General features: G+C 35.7%; 1 protein-coding gene and 1 pseudogene across 1 annotated transcript; both read left to right on the top strand.

Annotated features, from left to right (window-relative positions):
• The first annotated feature begins 6,891 nt into the window (after positions 1-6,891).
• Positions 6,892-9,337, top strand: LOC126586762 (putative UDP-glucose glucosyltransferase). Its single transcript, XM_050251704.1, has 2 exons — positions 6,892-7,658; positions 8,398-9,337. Exons 1-2 carry the CDS (start codon positions 7,065-7,067, stop codon positions 9,223-9,225), a joined length of 1,422 nt encoding a protein of 473 aa, XP_050107661.1. The 5' UTR covers positions 6,892-7,064; the 3' UTR covers positions 9,226-9,337.
• A 5,976-nt stretch (positions 9,338-15,313) lies between these two features.
• Positions 15,314-18,359, top strand: LOC126586763 (uncharacterized; annotated as a pseudogene).
• The last annotated feature ends 6,692 nt before the right edge of the window (positions 18,360-25,051 follow it).

Raw genomic sequence — 25,051 nt, 5'->3', positions numbered from 1 at the left:
TCTTCTCATTTGCAGAAAAAGATCTTGAGAACACTATCACAGGTATTGTAAAAAGATCCCCATCACTCCTTCCTTGGTAGAGTATCTCATTGGTTGCCTTGTCCTGTATGAAAAACACATTATCATCACATATAAACCAGCAACTATTATCATAGCATAATTTCTTAATTGACAAAAGATTCACAATGATATGTGGTACATGCAAAACATTCTGCAAGAATAAGCAATGATCTGGTGTAAATAGTTTAGTAGACCCAATATGTTTTACATCCAAGCCTTGACCATCTCCAATGATTATATTCTCATCACCATGGTATGCAGTGACTTGATTCATATTATTGACATTAGTTGTCATATGATGTGTAGCATCAGTATCTAGAACCCAAGTATCAGCAGTAGAAAACCCATGTGGTTGAGACTCATTTGGTGTTTGAGAATAATTTTGTGAACCTTGCGCCGACATAGTAGTGAATGTTGAAGGTGGTGGAGCCCCTTGATAAGCATAGTTGTTCCTATGAAAGCAATCCAGGGCATTGTGACCCTTCTTTCCACATATCTGACTTACCAATAGTTGATATGGAGTGTTATTAGTTGTACTCTTAAAATGACAGTTGGGTGCAATGTGACCTCTTCTGGAACATATTTGACATTCAGGAGTAATGGATGATCTGAAGGTAGTATTCCCATTCCAACTTGCCAATTTGAACCATTCTTTGATCCACCATTAGATGACTGACCATTGAAACTTGATTGTGAGTTCTTGCCTTGACCAAAAAAACCGCCATTTGATCCCCTACTTCTGTTGCCAAAGTAAGGTTTTGAAGCATTTTGTCCATAGGAATTCCTGTTAGAATTGAATGTCCCTCGATTTTGATTATTGAAAGGCCTTTGGTTGCTGCCAGTAAAACCATATCCTCCTTGATAACCATTTGCCCTACCATTTGAACTTTCACCTCCTTGATAACCATTTGCCCCCACGGTTGAACTTTCACCTTGATACCTACCATTGTCTTGATAAGAACCAGTATGACCATTACCATTAGCAACATTCATATACATTGCATACATTAAACCTGTTAAAGCTGTGACTCTGGAATCTATGGTAAGTTCAGCACTGAGAAGTTGTGCACGGAAGTCTTTCAACGAGATTGGTGTGTCCCTTGCCAATATCACAGTTCTGACCATATCAAATTCCTGTGGTTATCCAGTTAAAACAGCAATAACCAGATCATTTTCAGATACCCTTTCTCCAGCAGAAATCAATTGGTCTCGTATAGCCTTTAGCTTTAACAGAAACTTGTCAATTGAATCCCCTCCGTTTTGAGCAGTATGGAACTCAGTCTTCAACTGATTAATCCTGGACACTGAGACAGAAGCAAAACGATCTTGTAGAGCATTCCATGCTTCCTGTGAAGTTTTACATCCAAGAACATGCTCCATAGCATCATCAGATAAGGTAGCAATAAGCAAACTAAGTAAAGCCATATCATTTTTCACCCAATTCTTATAAGTAGTAGTTAACTCTCTTGTCACACCTGTCTCAGTATGAATTACATATTTGGGTGGACATGGATTATCCCCCGTAAAGAAATCCAAGAGGTCATAACCACGCAAGACTGATTGAAACTGAAAATTCCATTTAACAAAGTTATCATCTTGCAACTTCACAGTAAGCATTCCCAAAAGATTTTCAATCTTCACAGATTTTGTAATATTCTCATACATGATGACAATCAACACAAGAATTCGACTATTCTTAACGAACTTCAAGAAACTAGCAATCAAGATTTGTATACAGCTTTCAATTAAGAGCAACGCACAAACCCTCTTTGCCAATTGGCCTTTAACAAAGATGATATAGTAGAAAGACTTCAAGATTCAACACTCCGACAATTGGCCTTCAATTAGTAGAAAACAATATACAATTCAAGAGGAAATGGCAATTGGCCTTCTTAGGGCTGGTTTGGTATTGCTGTGCTTTGAAAAAAAGCTGCTGTGAGAATAAGCGGCTGTGCTGTGAGAATAAGCGGCTGTGAAATAAAGCAGCAGAGCGTTTGGTAAACTTTTTTGTAAAAGTGCTTTTGGAAAAAAAAGCAGTCTGATAGTGGGTCTTTTCATTAAAGGAGCACTGTAGCTCCATGTGCTTTGAAAAAAAGCCAGTTTTCCAAAGCTGCAAATAGCAGCTTCAGCTTTTTCCTTTGATTTCAGCTTATTCTCACAGCAGCTTCCAAAATAAGCCCTTTTTTTCAGTTTACCAAACACCTAAAACCCTCACAGCTTTTTTTCATAGGTGCTTTTTTTTTTAAGCACCTCACTCCCAAACTAGGTCTTAATCCTCCAACCCTTCAACAGAAAACTGGCTATCGGCCTTGTACATGAACAAATTGTAAAGAAAACTTACTGACACAATTCATCGAACACGTGGAGTGCACCAAGTTGATTTCTCCAGCAACACCCATGAACTCGTACAGAAAACTCCAACCAAAGTTGCAAATCTTCATCAAGAACAGATACCATTGCAACGGAAAAACGAACGGTCACCAGCCATCGACCACCAGCGACGATACCATATTTCTACAATCTCCAGATACTAACTACCTTACTGATATGGCACCTAACTGCCTTGCTGATGTGTAAGCTAACATGTATATATCAGTCAACAAAACAAACCAGACAACGAATTATGTGTCCCAACAGTAACCATAAACCTCAAACTCTCTCTATACCACGACATTCATATTTCACATCTCCCATTTTATTCATCAAACCTGATAGGACCTAACTTCATGTCTTGCTCGATGCATTGATACAATGTAATACTACAATGTACTTTTCATTCAACAACCCTCTATCCTTTTTACAATTTCCTCATATAGTAACTAGGCACTTAGCTACTAAGAAACTAACTAACAACCTTATCTCTTACTATAACCAACTAACCAACTGACCAACTAACCAATTAAACCATTCGATAGTGCTGACACCTCATCCTAGTCAGCATCCTATCAAAACCACATGGTCCATAATTAAGTAATCAAAATATCTTATATGTAACAAAAGTTGGTTCTTTCATTGTCCTTTTTTCTTCGCTGAATCAAACTTCAACGAGTAATGCTAAAATAATCAACTATTTAAATTATATTTTATAAATCATATCATGTAACAGTTGATAATTTGATTATTAATTAAATTTGTTAACTTGTTTATTCTTATTGATAACACATCACATGATTTATAAATTTAATCAAAAAAGTGATTAATCTAAGATTAGTAAACCATTTCTAATCATAGCTTATTATTTTTTTTTTCTCATTGGTTGAGCAAAACCCTCCATAAATGGGGGTAAGGCTAGCCGACATTCACCTCTCCCAGACCCTGCGTAAAGCGGGAGCCTTGTGCACTGGGTACGACCTTTTTATTGGTTGAGCAAAACCCTGGATTTACTTTTTCCTCTTCATGCAGTACAGATCCGTACATATTTTCCTAAATTACTATATGGAGAGACCGATCAGATTTGAGTCCGAAATGATATGGCATTTCTCACAACATTAGTTTCAAGTTGACAATTAACCTAACAATACTTATTCAGAAGTGAAAACAAAACCTTTAAAAAATATATTTTGATATAGTCCAAAACTTGATATAGTCCAAAACTTCCATATATGCCGCCACGTACCACTCCAGCACGGTGGGAACTGGGAGTCATCTATCTTTATCATTTTATGGATTTCATTGCGAGGATATGCCAATTACTAACTTATGATATATTAACACTACCATGTAAACTAGGGGTGGGCACTTGGAACCGAAAATCGAAACCAAAACATGAACCAAATCGGACTACACCGAACGGTTCGGTTTTGAGGTTTTGAAACCAAACCGCAATATAGTGAAACGGTTTGGTTTCGGTTTTGGCTTTTGAAAACCGTACCGAAACCGAAACCGAAACCGCACCTAAAATTAAATGTCATGTTTTAATTGGTTGTTTGTTAGAGTCCATACATTTAGTATGGACTCAACCACACTAAAATGTCATCCCTTTCCACCCCTAAGATACAAAATGCTTAACTATTATCAATACATCAGCTTTCTGGAGAGACATAGAGAGGGTTTGTATCGATACAAAATGTATTGATACAATAAGAGGTAGTGGGAACCTCAATTTGTATTGGTACAAAATGCTTAATTATATCAGTGCCAATACATTGCTGATTCGTTTATTACGAGAGGGAGATAGAGAGTACAATCACTTTCACTTTTCTCTATGAAAACCTCTAGAACTTTGAAATCTCTCACACTGAAGTTGGGAAGGGGGCAAACTGCCATGAATTCTTGTTAAAAAATGAATGTTAGGTCATTCCCACTTTTAAGGTCTTCCTCTTTTCTTATAACAGATTCGTATAATCTTAAAAAAATGTTGTTGTTCTTGTTATATTCTTACCGCAGTTGGGTGCAAGTATTCTGCAGCTTACTGCAAGTTCATTAATTAATGTTTCATGAGAAAATAAGACCGTTTTATTCATAGATAGATGTAAATTTTTTTTTTTAAAACCGAACCGAAACTATTTGAAACCGCACCGAACCAAATCAAACGGTTTGGTTTCATTTCAGTTTTGGTTTCAAAATCGCACCGCACCGAACCGTAAAAAAAATTTATTTCGGTTTCACTCAAAATCGCACCGAACCAAACCGTCCCCACCCCTAATGTAAATCCTACCTCCCCCCATATATATATCAGAGAGCTTAAGGGGAGGGATCCCCATTTTTGCCCATATATATATATATATATCAAAGAGCTTAAGGGGAGGGATCCCCATTTTTTGAAAAAAATGGGAATTAGGTGTGGGGCCCACTTCACATTAAATTTCAACTATCCGAACAGTCTATTTTATTAGTCTCGATTCATAGATCATCCTTGCAAAAATTCAATTCAATCCGAAACCATTTGCTTATTTAATTATCAATATCAAATTTCATATTTTCTTATATAACAAAGTATTCGTTCATTTCCTTGAACCCAATTAGATGTCTTAAACATTTCCAATTTAGCTAATATTTTGCAAAGATGATCTATGAATAGAGACTAACAAAATAGACGGTTCGGATCGTTGAAATTAGATGTGAAGTGGGCCCCACACCTAATCCCCATTTTTTTCAAAAAATGGGGATCCCTCCCCTTAAGCTCTCTGATATATATATATATATATACACACACACTCACATTTATGTATAAATACATATACAATATATGTATGTATGAATTCTCCAGCATATTCGTGTACAACGGCTCATCCTCTGTCAAAATTAAAGCAACATATCCATATTCTTATAATGTCGGCAATATCTTTTGCAAACTTGGTACCAATATGGTCTTTTTCTGTCAACCTATCAGAATGGTAGGTCCGTTGTGAATGGCAACCATTATTTTCTATAGCACGCAATACACGTTAATGAGTACCAAGTAGAGATTGACAAATACCCATCGATTATGAGTAACCGCGGTTATCCGTCCATTTAAATTTCACGGTTATGCTTATGGGTAACCGTTTAGATAAATAAACGGTTATGGGTATAATCGTTTACCCGCGAAATTTAAATGGGCGGTTATGGGTATTAACCGCGGTTATAAACGGGTAACAATTTACCAATTTATTTTATATATGTAAAATTAACACAAATCATATTCCTTATCGGACAAAACTTAGATCAATGCTATTGACTATAGTGCATGATTTATATAGCTAATATAATATAGTTTTCCTTAACCACTTTAAATTTCATGGTCCATTATATATATTATGTTAATACTTTACATTCCGAGTTAAATAACCCAAGAATATTGTCTTTTAACAATTTTTATAACCCAAGAATACGTAGCAAATTTTATATTACCTTTATTGTTAACAGTAAAAAATATCGTCCATAAACTATTATTTCAATTATTGGAATGGTATAAGGACTTAAAAAATTAAAATGCAGAAATATATGATGAATGTACCTATAACGGTGTTTAATTGTTAGAAAAATAAAATTATGACAAAATTTTCTTTTTTAATTTTTAAGTAGTTAAAAAAACACGTAGAGGGGTGAAAAAGGAGTAAATGGTAAAAAAGAAAGGATAAACGGGTTAAAAAATGAATGGGTAAACGGGTACTAAACGGTTACGGTTAAATGGGTACACGGTTATGGGTATAGTTAACCGTTTATAAACGGTTATGGATATGGGCATAACCAACCGTTTAGGCAATTACCCAATGGGTAAACGGTTATACGGGTATGAGAATAAACGGTTATGGATAAATAACTGCGATTACCCACCCGCCATAACCGTTGCCCATCCCTAATATCAAGGTATGGGTGTTCATTAATATATAGGGTTTTTATCACAATGGTCTTTGAAATTGACACATCTAATCAGATGGTCCCTGAAATTGAAAATCGATCAATGTAGTCCCTGAAATTGGGTGTCGCAAACCAATGTAGTCCTTCTGTCACAACTCTGTTAAAAATTATGTTATGTATTGATGTGACACATAATTGGGTTCCACAATATAATATAATATTGCCATGTGGAATAAAAGTGTTTAAATAATAATTAAAAAACTATTTTATATAATTAAAAACAAAAAAAAAAAAGAGAATAAGAAGAAGAAGATGACTCTTCATCATCTTCTTCCCCTCCTACCCAGCGACCCACCATTCTCCTCCCCTTGAAACGTCATCTTGCCTGTCATTTTTATGGGTTTTGCTTCTTTTCGTTTTAGCTTTATGGGTTTGTTGTTTCTATATGTAATGTTGGGAAGAGCATTACGCGGATGGAACACAACCACCCAAAATAAATACGTAACGATAAGAGTATATACGAAGAGGCTGCTGTATATACACAACAAGTCCACTTTGTGTAGGTGTGTGTATGTATGTACTGTGGATCATTGTCATTTAATTTTTCGTCAATCTATCCCTCTTAGTATACTCGCACAACATATTTATCTTCTCTATAGTAATACACAAACTTAACAAGAACTTTGTTTGAGTGGGAAAAGTAAATTAGAAGAGAGCAAAATATGGGATCTCAAACTCCTCTCCCTCATATTTTTCTTGTGTGTTTTCCAGCACAAGGACACATAAACCCTATGCTCAGGTTAGGCAAACGCCTAGCTTCAAAGGGCATGTTGGTAAGTTTCTCCACCACAGAAAACTATGGCAAAGAGATGAGAAAGGCCAATGATGGTATCAGTGACCAACCTACACCCGTCGGCAATGGTTTCATCAGGTTTGAGTTTTTTGACGACGGGCTAGCGGAAGATGATCCGAAATTCTCGAAGTTGGACGAATATATGCCTCTGCTTGAACTTGTGGGCATGGATCTGGTAACACAGATGATCAAACGACATGCCAATGAAGGTCGTCCAGTTTCATGCCTGGTGAACAATCCGTTCATTCCTTGGGTTTGTGATGTTGCCGCCGAGCTTGGGATCCCTCGTGCCACGCTTTGGATTCAGTCTTGTGCTGTGTTCTCGGCCTATTACCATTGCCACAACAAGATGGTGCCGTTTCCGACAGAGGCTGAGCCGATTATCGATATTCAGCTTCCTGGTATGCCTGTTCTGAAGCATGATGAGATTCCCAGCTTCTTACTCCCTTCTGATCCATTTCAGGTGAATAACATATACTTACCAAAAAAGTCATCCTGCTATAATTATTGGTCTAGTTGTATTTCTTTATAAAAAATAAAAAATAAAATAATAATAATAATAATAATAATAAGAAATAGAAAGAAATTCTGTGCGAATCCATTTTTCATCCGAAAGAAAAATCATGGGTGATGTATTCAAAAAAAGCATTCTGCACTCAAGATATGTCTGTTTGTATAAATATTAGAGAAAAATGAACAAGAAAGGACGGCAAAATAATTTTTTGAAGTACTAATAACAACCATCAAAATAATAATAAGATTACAACACTTTTGGTTTCACATTTGGAGAAGGCTTCGTTTTTCACATTTGGAGAAGGCTTCGTTACTTTTTAGTAAGTAAAGGTTTAAAACCGTGGCATTAATTGGTAATTAAAACTTAACAAACATATTAGGGCCACTTAGTACTACGGTCTAGTAGTATTCTTCTTCACTTGTAAGTAAGAGGTTTTAGATTCGATTATCACCAAAGACAAATTTGAACCATACTATTGCTAGCCGTCTACCCCCTCCCCTTAGTGTAGATAATAGCATTTGTTAAAAAAAAAAAAAAAAGCCCATATAAGGGATATAACAGTACTTTATATTGGTGTTTCTCTCTAATTATTTTGCTGGAAGACATTTTATGTTTGAATACAAACCTCCACCGTTAAAATATAAATTAACCCTAATTATGACATTATTGACTAATTAATTTGTTTCAGGTTTTGGGGAGGGCAATATTAGGACAGTTCAAGAAGTTATCCAAATCACTCTATGTGTTGATGGACACATTCCAGGAGTTGGAGCCAGAAATAATTGAGCACATGTCCCAGGTGTGCATAGTGACGCCCGTTGGCCCCTTATTCAAAAACCCTAAAGCTCCAAAAACAAGCATCGGAGGTGACTTAATGAAAGCCGATGATTGCTTTGAGTGGCTTGACTCAAAGCCCCCAACATCTGTCGTGTACATATCTTTTGGTAGCATTGTGCACTTAAAGCAAGAGCAAGTTGACGAGATTGCTCATGGCCTACTGAGTTCTGGGGTCTCGTTTTTATGGGCTATGAAGCCACCTGGCAAAGCATTCGGAACGGAAAAACATGTTTTGCCAGATGGGTTTTTGGAAAAAGTTGGTGACAAGGGAAAAGTGGTGCAGTGGAGTCCACAAGAGCAAGTTCTAGCTCACCCATCGGTTGCATGTTTTCTTACTCACTGTGGCTGGAACTCTTCAGTCGAAGCACTAACTTCCGGCGTGCCACTTGTGACATTTCCTCAATGGGGCGACCAAGTCACCAATTCAAAGTTCTTGGTGGATGTGTTTGGTGTGGGGCTCAGATTGTGTCGTGGAAGAGCTGAAAATAGATTGATCACGAGAGACGAGGTTGCGAAGTGTTTGTTGGAGGCAACCGTGGGAGAGAAGGCAAATGAACTGAAGCAAAACGCTTTGAAATGGAAGAAGGCGGCAGAGGAAGCGGTGGCTGAGGGTGGCTCCTCTGACCGGAGTCTTGAAGATTTTATAGACGAGATTAGCAAGATCACGTATGTTGCCTAGAATAACTTGTTCGTTATCTTTTCGAATTGTAAGTTATGATCGTTGATTATATCGCACTGCTTATTTCAATAGGAAGCCAATTAATCAAATAAAAATATGAATTTAAGTTCAATGATGTACCTTGTTTGAGTGATATATGTATGATTAAGCTGTGACATTCATGTGTGTTTCCCTCTCCCTTTATCTTTCTAACTTTATAGGGAAGAATTTGTTGCCAAATGTTGTTGATATTTTAGGGTTATTCACTACTAGAAATTACCAGTTGCAAGATAAAAGTTTGCTCGACGAAAAAAACTTTGGTTCGGCAAACTTGGTCAACGTTTAGGATTTTGTCGAAGACTTTGCGCGATGAAAATATTTTGTAGGGCAAAATATGTTTTGTTGGGCAATGTTTTGGCGCCAAAAGGAAAAATTGGCACGCATTGTGTCATTTTGCCCGACAAAATTCTAGTTTGTCGGCTTATGGAACTTCTCCCGACGAACCATTTCATCGGGCAACATGTACTAGCTGTTGAGAAAAGGTTCACAATGACTTGTAAAATAAAAACCCATCGACACTTTTTTTTACTCGACAACATTCTTAATTTTGCTTGACAAACTTTTTTGTTGTGCAAAACCCCATTAAACGGGTCCGTGCCTTATCTTTCTCTTTCTCCTTTCTTTTCTTCTTCTCCCTCGTGCTGCGCTGCCCTCTCCCTACCTACAAGAATTTATCTCTCTTTTGTAAGACATATTCTGAAATCACAACAAGACATTAGGATCATGAATATCACAAATCGAATCAATATAAAATAGGAATTTAGGAATTACATGACTTAGTTCAATATAATTAGTTCATGAATTTAGGAATTACATAGGTATATCAAAAAAATATCACAAACAGACTATGTCTGCAGAATTCTAGCAACATGGTATCACTTTTAACATTTACCATAAATCCATTTCTTGTCCAAAAAAAGGTGAAAAAAATACCAGCTGTGTATACAATATATTCTATATTACAACATGACCAAATTTCATACAATTTGGAATTGTGAAAGTCTATCAAAAATAGGATGTGTATCAGGCGCAGATTCTTGACATGAATGGTTTCCTTATCAAAATTAGAACAGTTAAAAAACGAACTATCGATTTCAAAAGGATTTTACAACATAGTTTAAAAAGAAAACCAAGAACCAATGATTTGTTCTTATAATCCATTGCACTAAATTACGAAGAGGAATCGAATGAAACGAAATTAAATACCACTTGGGTAAAACCCCAGAAACCCCAATTATAGAATTACCTTAAACTAATGATATAAACACATCAATTCAAATCAAAACATAAAAGGAATTCATTAAATTGCAATACAAACACTACAAACTCATAACCATATTAATCCACAGAATGATTTTTATTTGAGAGTTCTAAACTATGCAATATACGTAACAACCCATCCCTGAAAATTATGGTTTTATAATTTTAATACGTGAAATTACGGAAATGCCCTGGGTGCAAAGTGTGATTTTTCAAGGACGAAGGTGATTTTCATATATTTTGTCATGTTTTTGGACATATTTCGATAGAGCTCGATCTTACGGACGGGTAGGCACAAGTAGAAGTGAATTGGGAGTTATGGTTAGAGTTTTGTTGAGTTACAAGCCCGAAAGCATTTGGAATGAATCACTATTTTAATTATTATTACAAAAATTATTTTTTAGGATATAGAAGGGGAGTGTGGCTGGTGGAAAAAGAGGGAAAGAAGAGATGGGGCATAGCTGCCCAATCAGAGAAGAGAAGTGGAAAGGGTTGCTGCCCCATCTGGAAGAAGAAGATGAGGATTGGACCAATGGGAGAGGTGAGCAAGGAGGGGAAAGGAGGGAGAGTGAGGTACGTCGAATCCCCTGACCCGTTTCTTTTCTCCGCGCGACCCAAATGCCCGTCAACATTCCGGCGGTCTTTCGCCATTTTCTTTGCAAATTTCACCAAATTATCACTTGGAAACTCCTCACCGGCCTTCTCTCTCCATCCTACACCCAAGATTGATGGGGTTTTGGCCCCGTATCATGAAGAACGGAACAGTTGGTTCCGGGGGTACCACAGTGGAAATCCACCGCTTGTGAAAGAACCGTTGACCACCACCATCACCAAAACACTTATTTGGAGGTTAGGAACAAAGCCCAAATAGTTTTAGGGATGAGGTGTTGAGAATTGATCGAATTGAAGAACACCAAAATTCTAGGGTTCCGGTAGGTTCGTGACAATTTGAAGCTTTTCCCGGCCAAATTGAGCTTGGCCGCAGGTATAAAGTTTGCTCTACTATTTGAGATTTTCATTTCTAGAATTTTTGAGAATTTTTAAAAATAGTTGAATTTTCCGACAAGTCAGGGCCACCGACCGCCACTTGCGGCGGCGCGTGGGCCAAGGTACCCCTTGACGTTTCTGAGTTAAATGTTATACTCCAATTCCATATGTGAAGTTCGATTGACAAAATTTCAGTCATTTGAACCTAGTTCCATTAAGGTCCACCACTTGAATATTATAGCAACTGACGATCCGATCGTTGGATCGTCACCAAACTTTATTTCATTATAGTACATAATATTTGAGGACCATAGAAATTTACGGATGGGGAATCCGACGTACAGATTTTCCCGAATTGGAATTGTAAGTTTATAAAATAAAATGTTGACCGCCATTTGGTTTTGGCAATTAGCGGAGATCCGACCGTTGGATCGAAATGAAACCTTAGGACGTTGTTCTAGAAACATAATATGGATCTATGGAAGTAACGGATTAGAAATCCGTGATGCATATCTTCCGAATTGAATTATGTAGTGATGTGTTTTATGTAAATTATGTATTCTATCGGTAAGAACTCTGAGATGTGATTTGATAATTGTTCTATGTGGCGATGGTTCGTGATGTCTCTATATGCGTGCTAGGGAGTCGTAGCGTAGACCTCAGGTGAGTGGGTCTTTTCCTTTTATTGTGTGTATGTGTGTGTGTGTGTGTGTGTGTGTGTGTGTGATTCATAATGCTTCAAACGCTTTTAATTTGATTTATGCATGTGTATACCATGTCACACATATGTTTATATAGTCTAAGATACTATGATATGGTTGAGTGTTAGATTGCATTATGGCATATCTATATGCATATTACCTACATATGTTGACTATGAATGCTTTGACGTGCTAGGGTGAACTACGAATGACTTGATCCCTGTTTAGGGTATGTAGGCAGTCTAACGAGAAGTTAGATGCAGCCATACAATATTGAGACAAAAGCCTTGTTCGGGAAATCGAGCAATGTGAAGGAAATTGGTGAAAATATGATTTAACCTTATGATTTAGCGATTGGATGTTGGTCATATATCATTGTGTGAGGGATCAAGAAATTGAAGTAAAGAATCGTCGTATTGATAGTTAGTTAAACTAGTGTTTAGTTGAGTTTGTTATCAATAATTATTCCCGAAAATAAATAGTTCGGGAGTAGGGCGTTATAGATTGTGAATTTTACGCCACATTATTGATATATATATATATATAGATTTATATATATATATATATATATATATATATATTGGAAGCACTACGATATGGTTAAGATTTGGATTATATCAAGGCATATCCATAAGTATATTATTGCGCATAATTATTGTGAATGCTTTCAAGTACGAAGATGAACGCAGGATGCATGGTTATGATTACATCTTAATTGGAACGATTGAGTGATGGCATGACTATATTTATGTTTTAAGCAACTTCGACACTGTCGTACAAGTTGTAATAGAGGCAACTCCGACATTGTCGTACAGGTGGTCTATGAGTCGTACATGCTATATGAGATTCATTTAGAGCTCATAAACCTACACTCCGATGTTAGTGCTCTCGCCCGAGGACAGGGCCTAGCCTTCACGTGATCGTTCACCTCCCACACCACACGCTTACTTTGGATTCAAGTTAGGTGCCAGACTGTCGTACAGACCACATTGGGTGGTTCTGACTCATAGGTGACTTGCGATACTTTGCACAGCCTTCAGGTGATTGTAGTACTTAAGCGTATTTATTTACACCCAGCCTATCGTACAGACCACTAGAGATGGTTCCGACTTGTGTACAGGGATATGTGATGAGCTATGGATGAGTCGTACAGGTCACTATAGGTGACTCCGACTTATGTGCTAACATTGATTGATGAGATATGGATAAGTTGTACAGGTCACTATAGGTGACTCCGACTTATAAGTCACTATAGGTGACTCCGACTTATGGGCTAGCATTGATTGATAAGATATGGATAAGTCATACAAGTCACTATAGGTGACTCCGACTTATGTGCTAGCGTTGATTGACGAGATATGGATAAGTCATACAGGTCACTATAGGTGACTCCGACTTATGTGCTAACGTTGATTGATGAGATATGGGTGCAATCGTACAGGTCACATTAGGTGACTCCGACTTGAGTGCTAATATAGATTGTTGAGCACATGATTATTTATATTAATGATGAGTTGCTGTGTCATGGTATATTTATGGAATTACTGTTGATAAATTGTTGATTTCACATTGATACGTGATATGATTTTCTGGAACTATACGGGTGTTGCATCGAGGGGTTATAACGTTTTAGAAGGCTTCTATTAAAAAATTTATTTCTAGGGCCACTCACCCTTGTTTTATTTTCACCCTCCAGGTTTTTTTTTAGCTGAGCTTTCTTATCATTGAGGATTCATTGCAAATCTTAGTATTGGGGATTTCTTTCGAGGGTATGATTCTTAATCCACCTTACTGTACTTACTTATGCTCTAACGTCATGTGTGAAGTGGGTTCATTCCTGCTAACCAGTGCACTTTGGTTTTGTAGGCACTCCTATGTTTAAATTATTCACATTTTTCCACATCATCATACTTTATGGCTTTGTCACCTTACAGGTGTTGGCTAGCACAGCTCCATTCGGAGTCCTAGTGGACATCATGGGTCGGGGTGTGTCAATATATACAAAAGCATAATTCAAATTAAATATCACCCAAGTTACCTCATGATTGCGAGCTATTCATCGGAAGATGCTAGAAAGAAAAATTGGAAGAATTGTAGGAGAAAAGTGAGTATTGTGTGGATGTTTGAACAAATACATAGGTATTTATAGAGTTTTGGGGTGAATTTTGAGTTAAATAACTGTTTTAATTATTTTAGCCATTGAATTTAAATTTGGACCATTAGATTTTTTTTTTATCGTTAGATTTGATTATATTTGATCTCAACCGTTGGATTCAATTCAATAAATATATAAATATAAGACAAAAAAAAGTTTGAATGTCGACCATTGGATGAACCAACGGCCCAACTGATTGTGGCCGCCAGATCATAAAAGAGCCGTTGGGCTCAGTTACCCATTAGACATCAAGGCAGACAGCCCCACATGGGTGGGCCATATACTCTGAGAGAACGTGCAAGCCGTGGTGCACGTCTGGGCTGGCAAGACCACTTCAGTTCCCTTTATCCACTATCACATCTGGGCTCCACCAAGTTTTTTGGGCTAAATCTTGGGGGGAATTTGAGTTTTTTAACCAAAAACCACATTAGAAGTTTACTTAATGGTTAGTACAATGCCCATTTTTATATCAACACAAATAAAATAGCCCAAACAAAATAACATGGTGATTTGTCAAATTTACCCCTAACAGATTTGGTTAACTAACTTAACTATTCTGTTAGATTACTTAGCCAAACCTATAAACTAATTGAATTTTAATTTTTGCATAACATCTTCAGAGAGTTCTTCAATTTTTTTCCGAATCTGGTTGAGTGGTTTGAGTAATGCTTGCTGACGAATGTTGAGAGCGCATTTTGAAATCGTGATCGCCGTTGTTCTTCGTCCCTATTAAAAGGATTTTTCCAAAATAAACCTTTGTTTCAGAACAGATTCGCAGTAGTTACATATTTTGAGATTTTATCGAATTGTTGTCATCGGTGTTGTTCGTTGTGCTTGAATATTTTCATTGGATTGATTGTCTTTCACATTTGGTTAGATTTTCATTTGGAGGTAATCGACATTGTTTTTGAAGTTTTGAATTCTATTTTTTTTAATTCGAATTCGATTTTGAATTCGTTTTTGCATGTAATATGCTTATCTTTTTATTTGACTTATATATTGTTGTTGATTTGTCTTCAGATTAGCAGATTGATTCCGGTTTGTGAAATTTTCAGTTAGGAGTTTCTTATTTCGAAGAATCTCAGGTAAGTTTTGATTTGATTTGTTTTTTATTTTTTTTATATTGTATGTTGTTCATCTTGATTTTGTTTTCATTTTTCAGATATTTATTATGAACTAATTCGTGTTCATCACATTTGATGTTTTTAACATTTTTCAGAAATAGTGTTCTTTTTTTATGAAACAGTGGATATTTCAGTTTACTTTTTGTTTTTGTGATTGTTGTGTTTTATAATTAGTGTAATTTTTGTTCACTTTATATGTATATTGTTTAACCAATAGGTGTTCATCAAATTTGATGTTTTTAACATTTTTCAGAAATAGTGTTATTTTTGTACGAAACAGTGGATATTTCAGTTTACTTTTTGTTTTTGTAATTGTTGTGTTTTATAAATAGTGTTATTTTTGTTCTCTTTATATGCATATTGTTTAATTAATAGGTACTTATTTGTTTTACAAAGATTGGAATTTAGATTTGCAACAGATTAACAAACAGTTGTTGTTGCTTTTACATTTTGTTGTTGTTTATTGTTATGTGCATAAAAGATTGTATATTGATTTGAATTGTTTTGTTTTTTTGTTTTTGTTTAATAGTTATGGAGAATGGTAAACTAGCTCGGTTTACATATGGTGGTTTGTGTTGTTAATTCTATTTCATCAACTTCTACCTTCAATCAGATTTGCATTGATCTTTGTTCTAGGTTTAAGGGTTTGAGAGTTGGTTGTTTTGAGTTGCAATATGTGATAGATATTTTACCACTACAAAAGTAGGGATAAAATCACACAAAATACTTGCAAGAGAACAAGGTTGTTCTAGTATAAACGGCTCAAGCAAGGTCGTTTTCCACTGGGATTATTTAAAACAATTTATGAGAAACCCTAATCCTAGTTAACTATTTAAAAACAAAGATTGGAAAATGGTGATGTAATGACCTAAATTAAGAAAAACAAAATTAATTAAAAATGCTAATTAAAATCTGCAATTTCTAAAGAAAAGAAAGGAAATAATTTTTTTTTAGATTTCAAAATTAGAAAATACTAGGGTTCCGCCGTCACCATAACATTCCTACGTAGTTCTTCTAATTCCTTATGAATTAGACATGCATATTTTGAAGGTTAGGTTTTCCTAAAGTATGCCCTACTTGGAACCCCCAACATAGAACGTATATCTAATCATGCAACCCGTCCGTGGCGTTCAAATTGAATATGAACATGTAAGACTCATTAAGTTTTGTGAAAACCTTTTGAAGAACAATATAACTCCTAAGACCTGTCGTCCATCCTAAATAGTTACACATGTTAACCACAAGAAGCTTTAGTCAATATTAGGGACAACCCTCCACCAAAATTGCATCAAATTACTTTTCTAATTATCCTAATGGTCGCGAATCACTAAGACAAAGAGATAGGTTAGAGCACAGTGATTAACAATCCAAAATTTACATGCATAAATTCATAAGAAAATTAAAAAGAGACTACATATTCTTGCTAAGGATCATGGCCTCACCCTAGCAATAGAAAATTAGCTACGCATATTCATAATTAAAATGAACATAATTATATTAAATTAGAAAAAGAATGGAAACACCTAAAAGTATAAGTCTTGAATTCTCTATGTTTTTCCCAAAATCTTCTTCTCAAATCTTGCGTATGTTCTCTCCCGAGAAACCCTAGGTCTGCCAAAAGGCTTATTTATACTACTCTAAATAAAATCCTCCTAGTCAAAGTTCTTAGAACAAGACTAGGAAACTAAATAAATTGAAATAAAATAGGAAACATAAACCTAAATTAACTTGTAAATTCGCCTAGAAATTTGTACAGCTACATTCTGGCCCCATATCAACTCCAAAACTGGCCCAAAATAGCTGAATTTAGAGCTTGGACTATTTTGACACTTTTCCAAAAGGCCACGAACCCATATAAGGTCATCTTGGGCTCCAAAAATGCAGTTTAGTCCAGAAATGTCAATTTTCAACAACGCGCACTGCTCCTTCATTTAATCGCCAGAACAAATAATCGCTTGGTAGGAAAATTCCAAATTTTGACACGAACAAGCTAAGAAACACACAATCATCTTCCAATTTGAATTGCTCCAAAATTCATCTGTTTGATCATCTTTTGCTCTAGAAGAAGTCGAATATCCTATATTGAAAATATAAAGCAAAGTATCAAAATTCAACCAAAATAATTACCAAATTATACTAAGAATAGGGTAAAATATGTACGGTAATATTGACTCATCAATATGCTTTGAATGAAGATCCTAATTGCGTGTTAGATTGTGATGCCAATGCTCTGAACATGTTGATGGTTCTTGATGTTGTTGGGAAATCCATTGTAGAAGTATTGGTTATGGATAAATGTGATGGTTCCATGGTTCAGTTACCTACATAAAGCACATCTTCTTGCTGTACATCATACTCTATGATTGTTGCTAGTGAAAATGATCATTTAGGGAAGTATGGCTCTCATGGTGTGCACAATTTTATGTCATGTGAATGGGATAGTTACATAGAATCTGAGGGGCAAGTCTTTAAGGGAGGTTGTGTTGATTTCCGAGATAAGTTGAAGAAGTTTTCTGTTGAATGTGGATTTGAATTGAAGTATTTGAAGAATGATACCAAACGCATTAATGTGGAGTGTTCTGGGAAGGAATCTGATGGTTGTCTTTGGCGTGTGTATGCATCCAAGTGTGATATTAATGACTTTTTTGTTATTCGGAAGTTCCATAATATGCATACATACAAGGGTATGATTCCAAAGAAGAAAAACAAAGTTGTTGGATAACATTTGTTGCTTCTCTCATGAAGGATATGGTTCAGTCAAATCCTCTTATTAAACCGAAGGAGATCATTTCAAACTTAAAACAGTTTTATGGATTAGATATTGATTATTCTACTACATACTTTGGCAAACAGCGGGCAGTTTTTTAGTTAAATGGTGATGATGTTGATGCTTACAAGTTCTTGCCTTGGTATGTTAAATCTGCCCATTCAAGCACTCTTGGATCTGTTGTTGAGCTTGAAGTTGTACTGAAGAGCAATAGATTTCTTCGTTTGTTTATTGCTTATGATGGATGGATAAAAGGTTTCATGTTTTGTCGCCCGATGTTATTCGTTAATGGTACTTTTATCAAAAGCAAATACAAAGGAACACTTCTATCTTGCTATGCAAAATATGGCAACGATGGTGAGTTAATAATTTCAGACTTTTATATTGGATATTTTTTGTTTCTGTTTTCTTCCTATGCAAAAGAAACATATCCAGAACTAGTTGAAGAACAATTTAAGAAATAGTTCAATCAGTCTCATAAATAGGTGATACGTGACTGTATCTGTTTCTTTTTGTTGTGCATTGGTCTTTGATTTTATGTTCGAATAAAGGAAAAAAGTTGTAGAAGTAGTTCAAACAGAGTTTAATAAATAGTTCAATTACAATTTCAGAAGTAGTTGACATTTGACAGTGCATTTTCACTTATGTTGTGCAAAGATTTTTGAGGTTGCTTATGCTATTGTTGATATGATATTGTTGATTCAGAAAGATGGCAAATTAGAGATGGTTATTTGCAATATTATCTGTATTTTGAGGCCTTAAGGGAGGGTGATCGCATTTATGTTGGATAGACATGATGGTATTTTGAAAAGCATTCAAGACTTCTCTCCCGAGTGTCCACATTCATTTTGTATTGTTCATTTGAAACAGAATGTGAGTACTTTATTTCCAAAGGCTGCTGGTGAAGAACTAAGGAAGAAAATGATGAATCTATTGGCAAATTATGCGTACGCATGTACTCCATCTGACTTTGATGATTGCATGGCGGAATTCAAGGATAATGTGCAAGGGCATGTGAAGAATATTTTGTGTGATTTGCCAAAACAGAACTATGCTATTGCCATTTTCCTGGTAAGAGATGGGGATTGATGAGCAATGTACTTTCAGAATCTTTTAACTCCATGGTGTCAAATAGTCATTGTATGCCACTTTTGGATCTTCTTGAAGACATTAGAGTTCGGTTTTTGGGTAGTATGGTTGAGAAGAGAATATTTAGTCAGAATATTCATATGATTTTGTGTCCAAAGAAAGAAAATGAGATGAAGTTGATGTTGAAGCAGGGCATGCATTGGAAGATTGGTCGTTCTGATGCGGTTGTTTTTTAAGTTAGGACGGAGTGGAATCGGTTTGTTGTTTGTCTAGATGATAGGACATGTTCTTGTGTGCAATGGCAGCATAATTGTTTTCCATCTTCTCATGCTTTGCAGGTGTTGCAACATGATAATCATGATGTTTTTTATTACGTTGATGATTACTGAAAAGCAAGCTTTTATCTGAAAACGTATCAGTTTGTCATGCATCCATTTTCAGATTTGGAAATGCCGAATGTAGATACTATCATAAATGGTGTGAGGCCTCCAATTACAAAGATTTCGTCAAGAAGACCAAAGAAAACTAGGATCAAATCTGCCGGGGAAATCAGTGGGAGTAAGAAGACTGTCACTTGTAGCAGGTGTGGATGTTCGGGACATAACAAGGTTTCATGTAAAGTTGTTATACAAGACGGTTGATTTTTTTTTTTTTTTTTTTTTGAGGGATGAGAGTTTTTGGTGATATGTAACAAATTTTCATTTTGAATAATTTTTATTTTGTTTCAATTGGTGTTTGGGAGTATGTAATTGTTGACTTGGAATTATGTTCGAGTAATAAATATGAATTCAATGTTTTAGTATTTCTAGTTTTACAAAACAGTATGTTGAGTTTGATAAACAGTGAATACATATGTAAGTTTATGGCTTTGTGGTTTCAATATCTATTTTGTAGGTTGTATGTAAGTATATGTGTTGCATTTAAAGTTTTAATGTGAATGCAAGGCCTTTTGTAGGAGGCTAGTATGTTGGTTTTCATTCTTGATCTAGTTAATATTCCATTTTAGGTAAGAGAAAATGAAAAAAAAACCACACTATTTATCAATGTGAACTAGAAAACCACACTTTTTTACTACAGCAAACTGTACTATTTATCAAACTGAACTATTTATCAAAGTAAACTAGAAAACCACACCACAGCAAACTGAACTATTTATCAAAGTGAACTAGAAAGCAAACTAAACTATTTATCAAAGTGAACTATTTATCAAAATAGTTTAAAATTTAGATTAAGTCATGAAACATGTATATATATATGTGTGTGTGTGTGTGTGTGTGTGAATAGAGTTGTGTCAAACATGTTTGACAATGACATTTGTAAATCATAGCAAAAGTTAGTTTGAACCTTCAAAAGTACATCCGCATCAAAATTACATATAATGCGTATTTTTTATTGTTGATTCTAATGTCCAATGCTTGTCAGTTGTTGTGAGATTTTGATATATGCTTCTTGTTCCCTTGTCCAACTGAAATCGTGGTTCATCAAATCCATGAGGATATCTTTCCTTGCTTTTATTACTTGGTAATCTTTGATACGTTCTTGAACCTTCCGGTTCGTTGAAAGTTAGTCAATGAAGCTCATCATGTATAAGCAGCAATCTAATCTGATTCACAAAGAAATTCAAGTGAATGATTATGAGTATTAAAATGAAATGAAGTGTGTGGTATAGACTATAGAGTAGTTGTTTAATAAACAAACTATTTCTATAACTATATCAAATTATTCATAATGTTTCTGAAACTGCAATAAGCACAAAGTGTGTATATATATATATATAACTAAAATGCTTTTAATTTTTTTAACGTACGATGTTGGTTTCTGTTGCACACAGGTTCTGTCTTCTTTGACTTGGAATTCAAATTCACTTTTGATGGAATTGATTTTCTTCATTGTGGCTTGAGTTGAATCCATAACATTTGAATTACTTGTTGATTTTCTTGCTTTATCGAGCCAATATTGAACAAAGTAGCCCTGCAAAAAATTATAATGTAATAATAAGATGCTTGTTTTCTATAAATATGACAGAGTTTTTGGTTGTGCATTTTTGCTTACCATTATTGTTTCATTTGCCCAGTAGCAATCAAAGTCCAGATCTTCATCTGTTGTGTTTTATCGAAGAGAATTGTAATGAATCATTTCCACATTTTTTGTGTCCAAAAATACCAAGGAAAAATGGTTGTAATGAAACAATGTGAAGAAAATCTTTGATACTTTTCCATATTGGTCCATCAATTGGTTGTAGAGGCTTTCCTTTTTTCACACAGTTGTTTCAATGCTTTGTTCATTGATGTTTTGCTGTTGAAAATGAAAATCATCTAAAATCATAATTACATATTAATTGTTCTAATATTTATATGTATATGTAAATATTTTTTTGCAGAATATTAGTTGTTTTGTTTACTCACAAAGATTGTTGTGGAGACATAGAAGTTCATTTGTTTCGTGATGTTCACTTTTTTTTTTTTTTTTTTTTTCAGTTAGCAGAAAGAATCAACAATCTGAGTTGATGTAGGTCCATTTGCCATCAAACTGTGCATGTCTTCTTTCAACACCATTATTCTGTAATAGTTGAAATCTATAGTTTCAGCCGTCCAGTATTCAGCGCTGCATGATAGTATAAAAGTTTTAGTTATACAATAATTCGTTAGTGCTTGTAAAGTTATGGGAGTGTGTAAAAAAAACTTTAGTCAAGAGTTTTGTTTTGTATTAGTTACCTGCTGTCTGTTAACCATATTTGAGTTATTCTTCTTCTATCATCCGATTTCAGCATTTTGTACACTTGAAGTTGTGTCCAATTCATGCTGCTGTCTATGTGATTTGTTGCTGGAAGGTCATCCGGTTGTGAAGAAGGCTCATCTTTTAAATCCAAGTTGAATGACAGTATTTCACCCAAGACTTTCTTTTTGTTTTTTGTCATTGGCTTTGTTGTTTTTTGATTGAATGTTTGCTTTTTGACTTGTAGATCATTCTTGTTGAGAGCATTGTTGCTTTTTAGAACACCAGTATCTGTTTCTTGCTCTTTTTATTTTGCCATTGCGGAAACATTTTTGTCCAGCAATGTGTCAATTCTGTCACCATGCTCATTTGTTTGTTGTATTGCCTCTTTTTGCACTATTCCTTCTTCAATTTATTGCTTGCTTGATTCTGAAACTGGTTTGGCATTTTCTTTTTTCTTTCTCTTAATTGCCGTTAGTGGTTGTAGTGTTTGGCATCTTTTCTTCTGCCTTTTTGATTCACAATTGTTCTGTTCTTCAGGTTGTGTCTCCCTTTTCCTCTGCCTTTGTAGTGGTTGTTTTTTTTGCACTTTTTTCTTTGCACTTTGCATTGGTTCTCAAACTTATTCTTCAGTACTGGTGTCAATCTATAGATGAATCGTCTCATGCTTCGTATGTGATATGTTTTCTATTTCTCCAAGCATTTTCCTTTGTTGCGTCCTCTTTGTTGTTTTCGATATCATTTTGACATTGGGTTTAGTTGAGTTTGACATTTGTACAATTATTCTAACTGAAACCATCTGTCAATATAGTTTTTATTACAATGTAACTTGATTGTTGTTGATGCACAAAATCGACGAGGACTTTGGTACAACATAAAGTGTCAAGTTTATGACCTTCACTAGATTGCTTCAGTCACTAGTGTGGATAACTATGTAAATGGATAGAGACAGGGATGCAAACACAAGATGTACGTGGTTCACCCAGATTGGCAACAACCACGGAGTAGAGGAGTTCTCATTAATTGAGAAGGGTTTACACGAGTACATAGGTTCAAGCTCTCCTTTAGTGAGTACTAGTGAATGATTTAGTACAAATGACATCAGGGATTATTATGGGAGAATGATCTTCTTTTACAGAAGAGAGTTTCTAGATTTGTTCTAGCCTTGACACGTGTCATGCTGCGATTGGCCTTTGATGTTGACATGTGTCGCCCTGTGATTGGCCTCCTGGTTGGAGGGAAACTCTTCTGGGTCCTTGATGGTATAATGTTGACCGGTGCTTGGTAGTTTCAAAATTGGTCAAGTATGGTACAAATAGTGCTCCCCTAAGTTCCCAAGTGAGGGAAGCTCCTCGGTTGAGGACTTGCAAGATCCAAGCAGCTGAGTAATCACGAAACTTCTAAATAACAAAGTGTGGTATCGTTTTCACTTGCCTTATCTATCTCATAAGTAGATGTGGCATCTTCTCTGTAAGTACTTTTCCTCCATCCAGGGGTGGTATCTTTAACCGATAGAGATGCACAAGGTAATGTATCAATTTCAATTGAAGCTTACTTGTAGTTTCAGGCTTGGTCAAGCGCGATACAAACCCTATAGTAGGGGTCCCCCAAGTCTCTGAGTGAGGAGATCTACCGAAAAAGGTGACAGAGAAAGTAAGCAATCAAAGTTCCAAGCAGTCAGTCTCAGATCGAAAGATTAATCTCGTGTTCCAGCTTATTGTTCTCATTCTCCTTGTTCTGTAGACATCAACAAGGACAAAGAAAAGGACATGGAGAAGATATGATATGAGATACTATTACTTTTGAAGAAGTAACTTTCCATATGCTTATTATTGAACTGGGCTGGAGGGTTTTCTTGTTTTTTCCAAAGTGTAATGTCGACTCAAGAATTTAAGGGTCAAAACATCCATCAAATCAAGAATGTGTTCGACCTTGATGATATGGGATACTTTTCTGTTGACAAAGTAATAGATGAATCGGCATATGTTATGTTGTGCTTGTTTCCACATGCTTCCTTGTATCCTTCTCACTTACCCTATCTGTTCATCAGGCAGATGTGGTATCTTTTCTGGAAGCACAAGATGTTGAAGATGAGTACTCAAGAGCAATTTCAGGTAAGTAATCAGGCAAGGGGTTCCAGACAATCAGTTCCTAACTGGAAGCTTGATTCCAAGTGTTGACTGATTGCTCTCTTTCTCCTTGTCTTGCAGGTAAGAACAAGGGCAAAGGAAAAGATAGGGAAAAAGTATGATATGGGATACTCTTGCTTTTAACCTTGATGATAGGAGATACTCTTGCTTTGGTGTGGCTGGTTTGCTGAGGTATTATTGGGGGGAAGAAAGCTGAGTATTTCGAGAGGCTTCGTTGGGAGTGCCCTCTCAGATATGAGGAAGGGTTGAGCATTTTTGCAGGTCTGCTTATCCGTGGAGGATGGAGGTCGACATATATAAGAGTTTCCCCAACAATAAGTAGTAATGTTATTCCTTTACTCTTCTTGGTCATAGCAATGTAGTGGGAGCTGTAAGCTTCACGTGTTTTAACTTTGTTAGAGCACTTTGAAAAAGTGGTCTATGGTATCTGGAAAGCTGATGTTGAGTGTGAAGATTGCAGATAAATTTTATCTAATGAAATCTGGCTCTCGAAGTTCGAAGAGCGGTGCCTCTTCGGTTTTCGAACAAGCAATCCTATTGGGGATCTAGCTACTAAACTAATTCATAGTCTAAGCATGATACCATATGCATGACATTTCAAAACATAAATTTCATTTAAACTCATTTTCCGAGAAAAATACCAAGTATATAAGTATATACTGAAAACCAAAAGGCCACTCACTGATATGTGGAAGGGTCGTAACCCCTGAGCCTTGCTTAACTGCGCTCGTCCTCAGCTTAGGTCTCACTTATATGCGAAACAACTCTATAAACGTTATTTAAAGCCAAAACTAGGTAAACAATTCTTATACATTGCTCAATTGGGGTATTTAAATATA

The sequence above is a fragment of the Malus sylvestris genome, chromosome 10 (assembly GCF_916048215.2).
Source record: "Malus sylvestris chromosome 10, drMalSylv7.2, whole genome shotgun sequence".
NCBI classification, from domain to species: Eukaryota; Viridiplantae; Streptophyta; class Magnoliopsida; order Rosales; family Rosaceae; genus Malus; species Malus sylvestris.
This window is presented reverse-complemented; position numbering and strand designations above follow the sequence as displayed.

Bases quoted from the DNA above. Each gene is read 5' to 3' on its own strand.
- LOC126586762 (XM_050251704.1), top strand. From the start codon at position 7,065: ATGGGATCTCAAACTCCTCTCCCTCATATTTTTCTTGTGTGTTTTCCA. The intron at 7,659-8,397 runs GTGAATAACATA...AATTTGTTTCAG, and splicing joins TCCCTTCTGATCCATTTCAG to GTTTTGGGGAGGGCAATATT.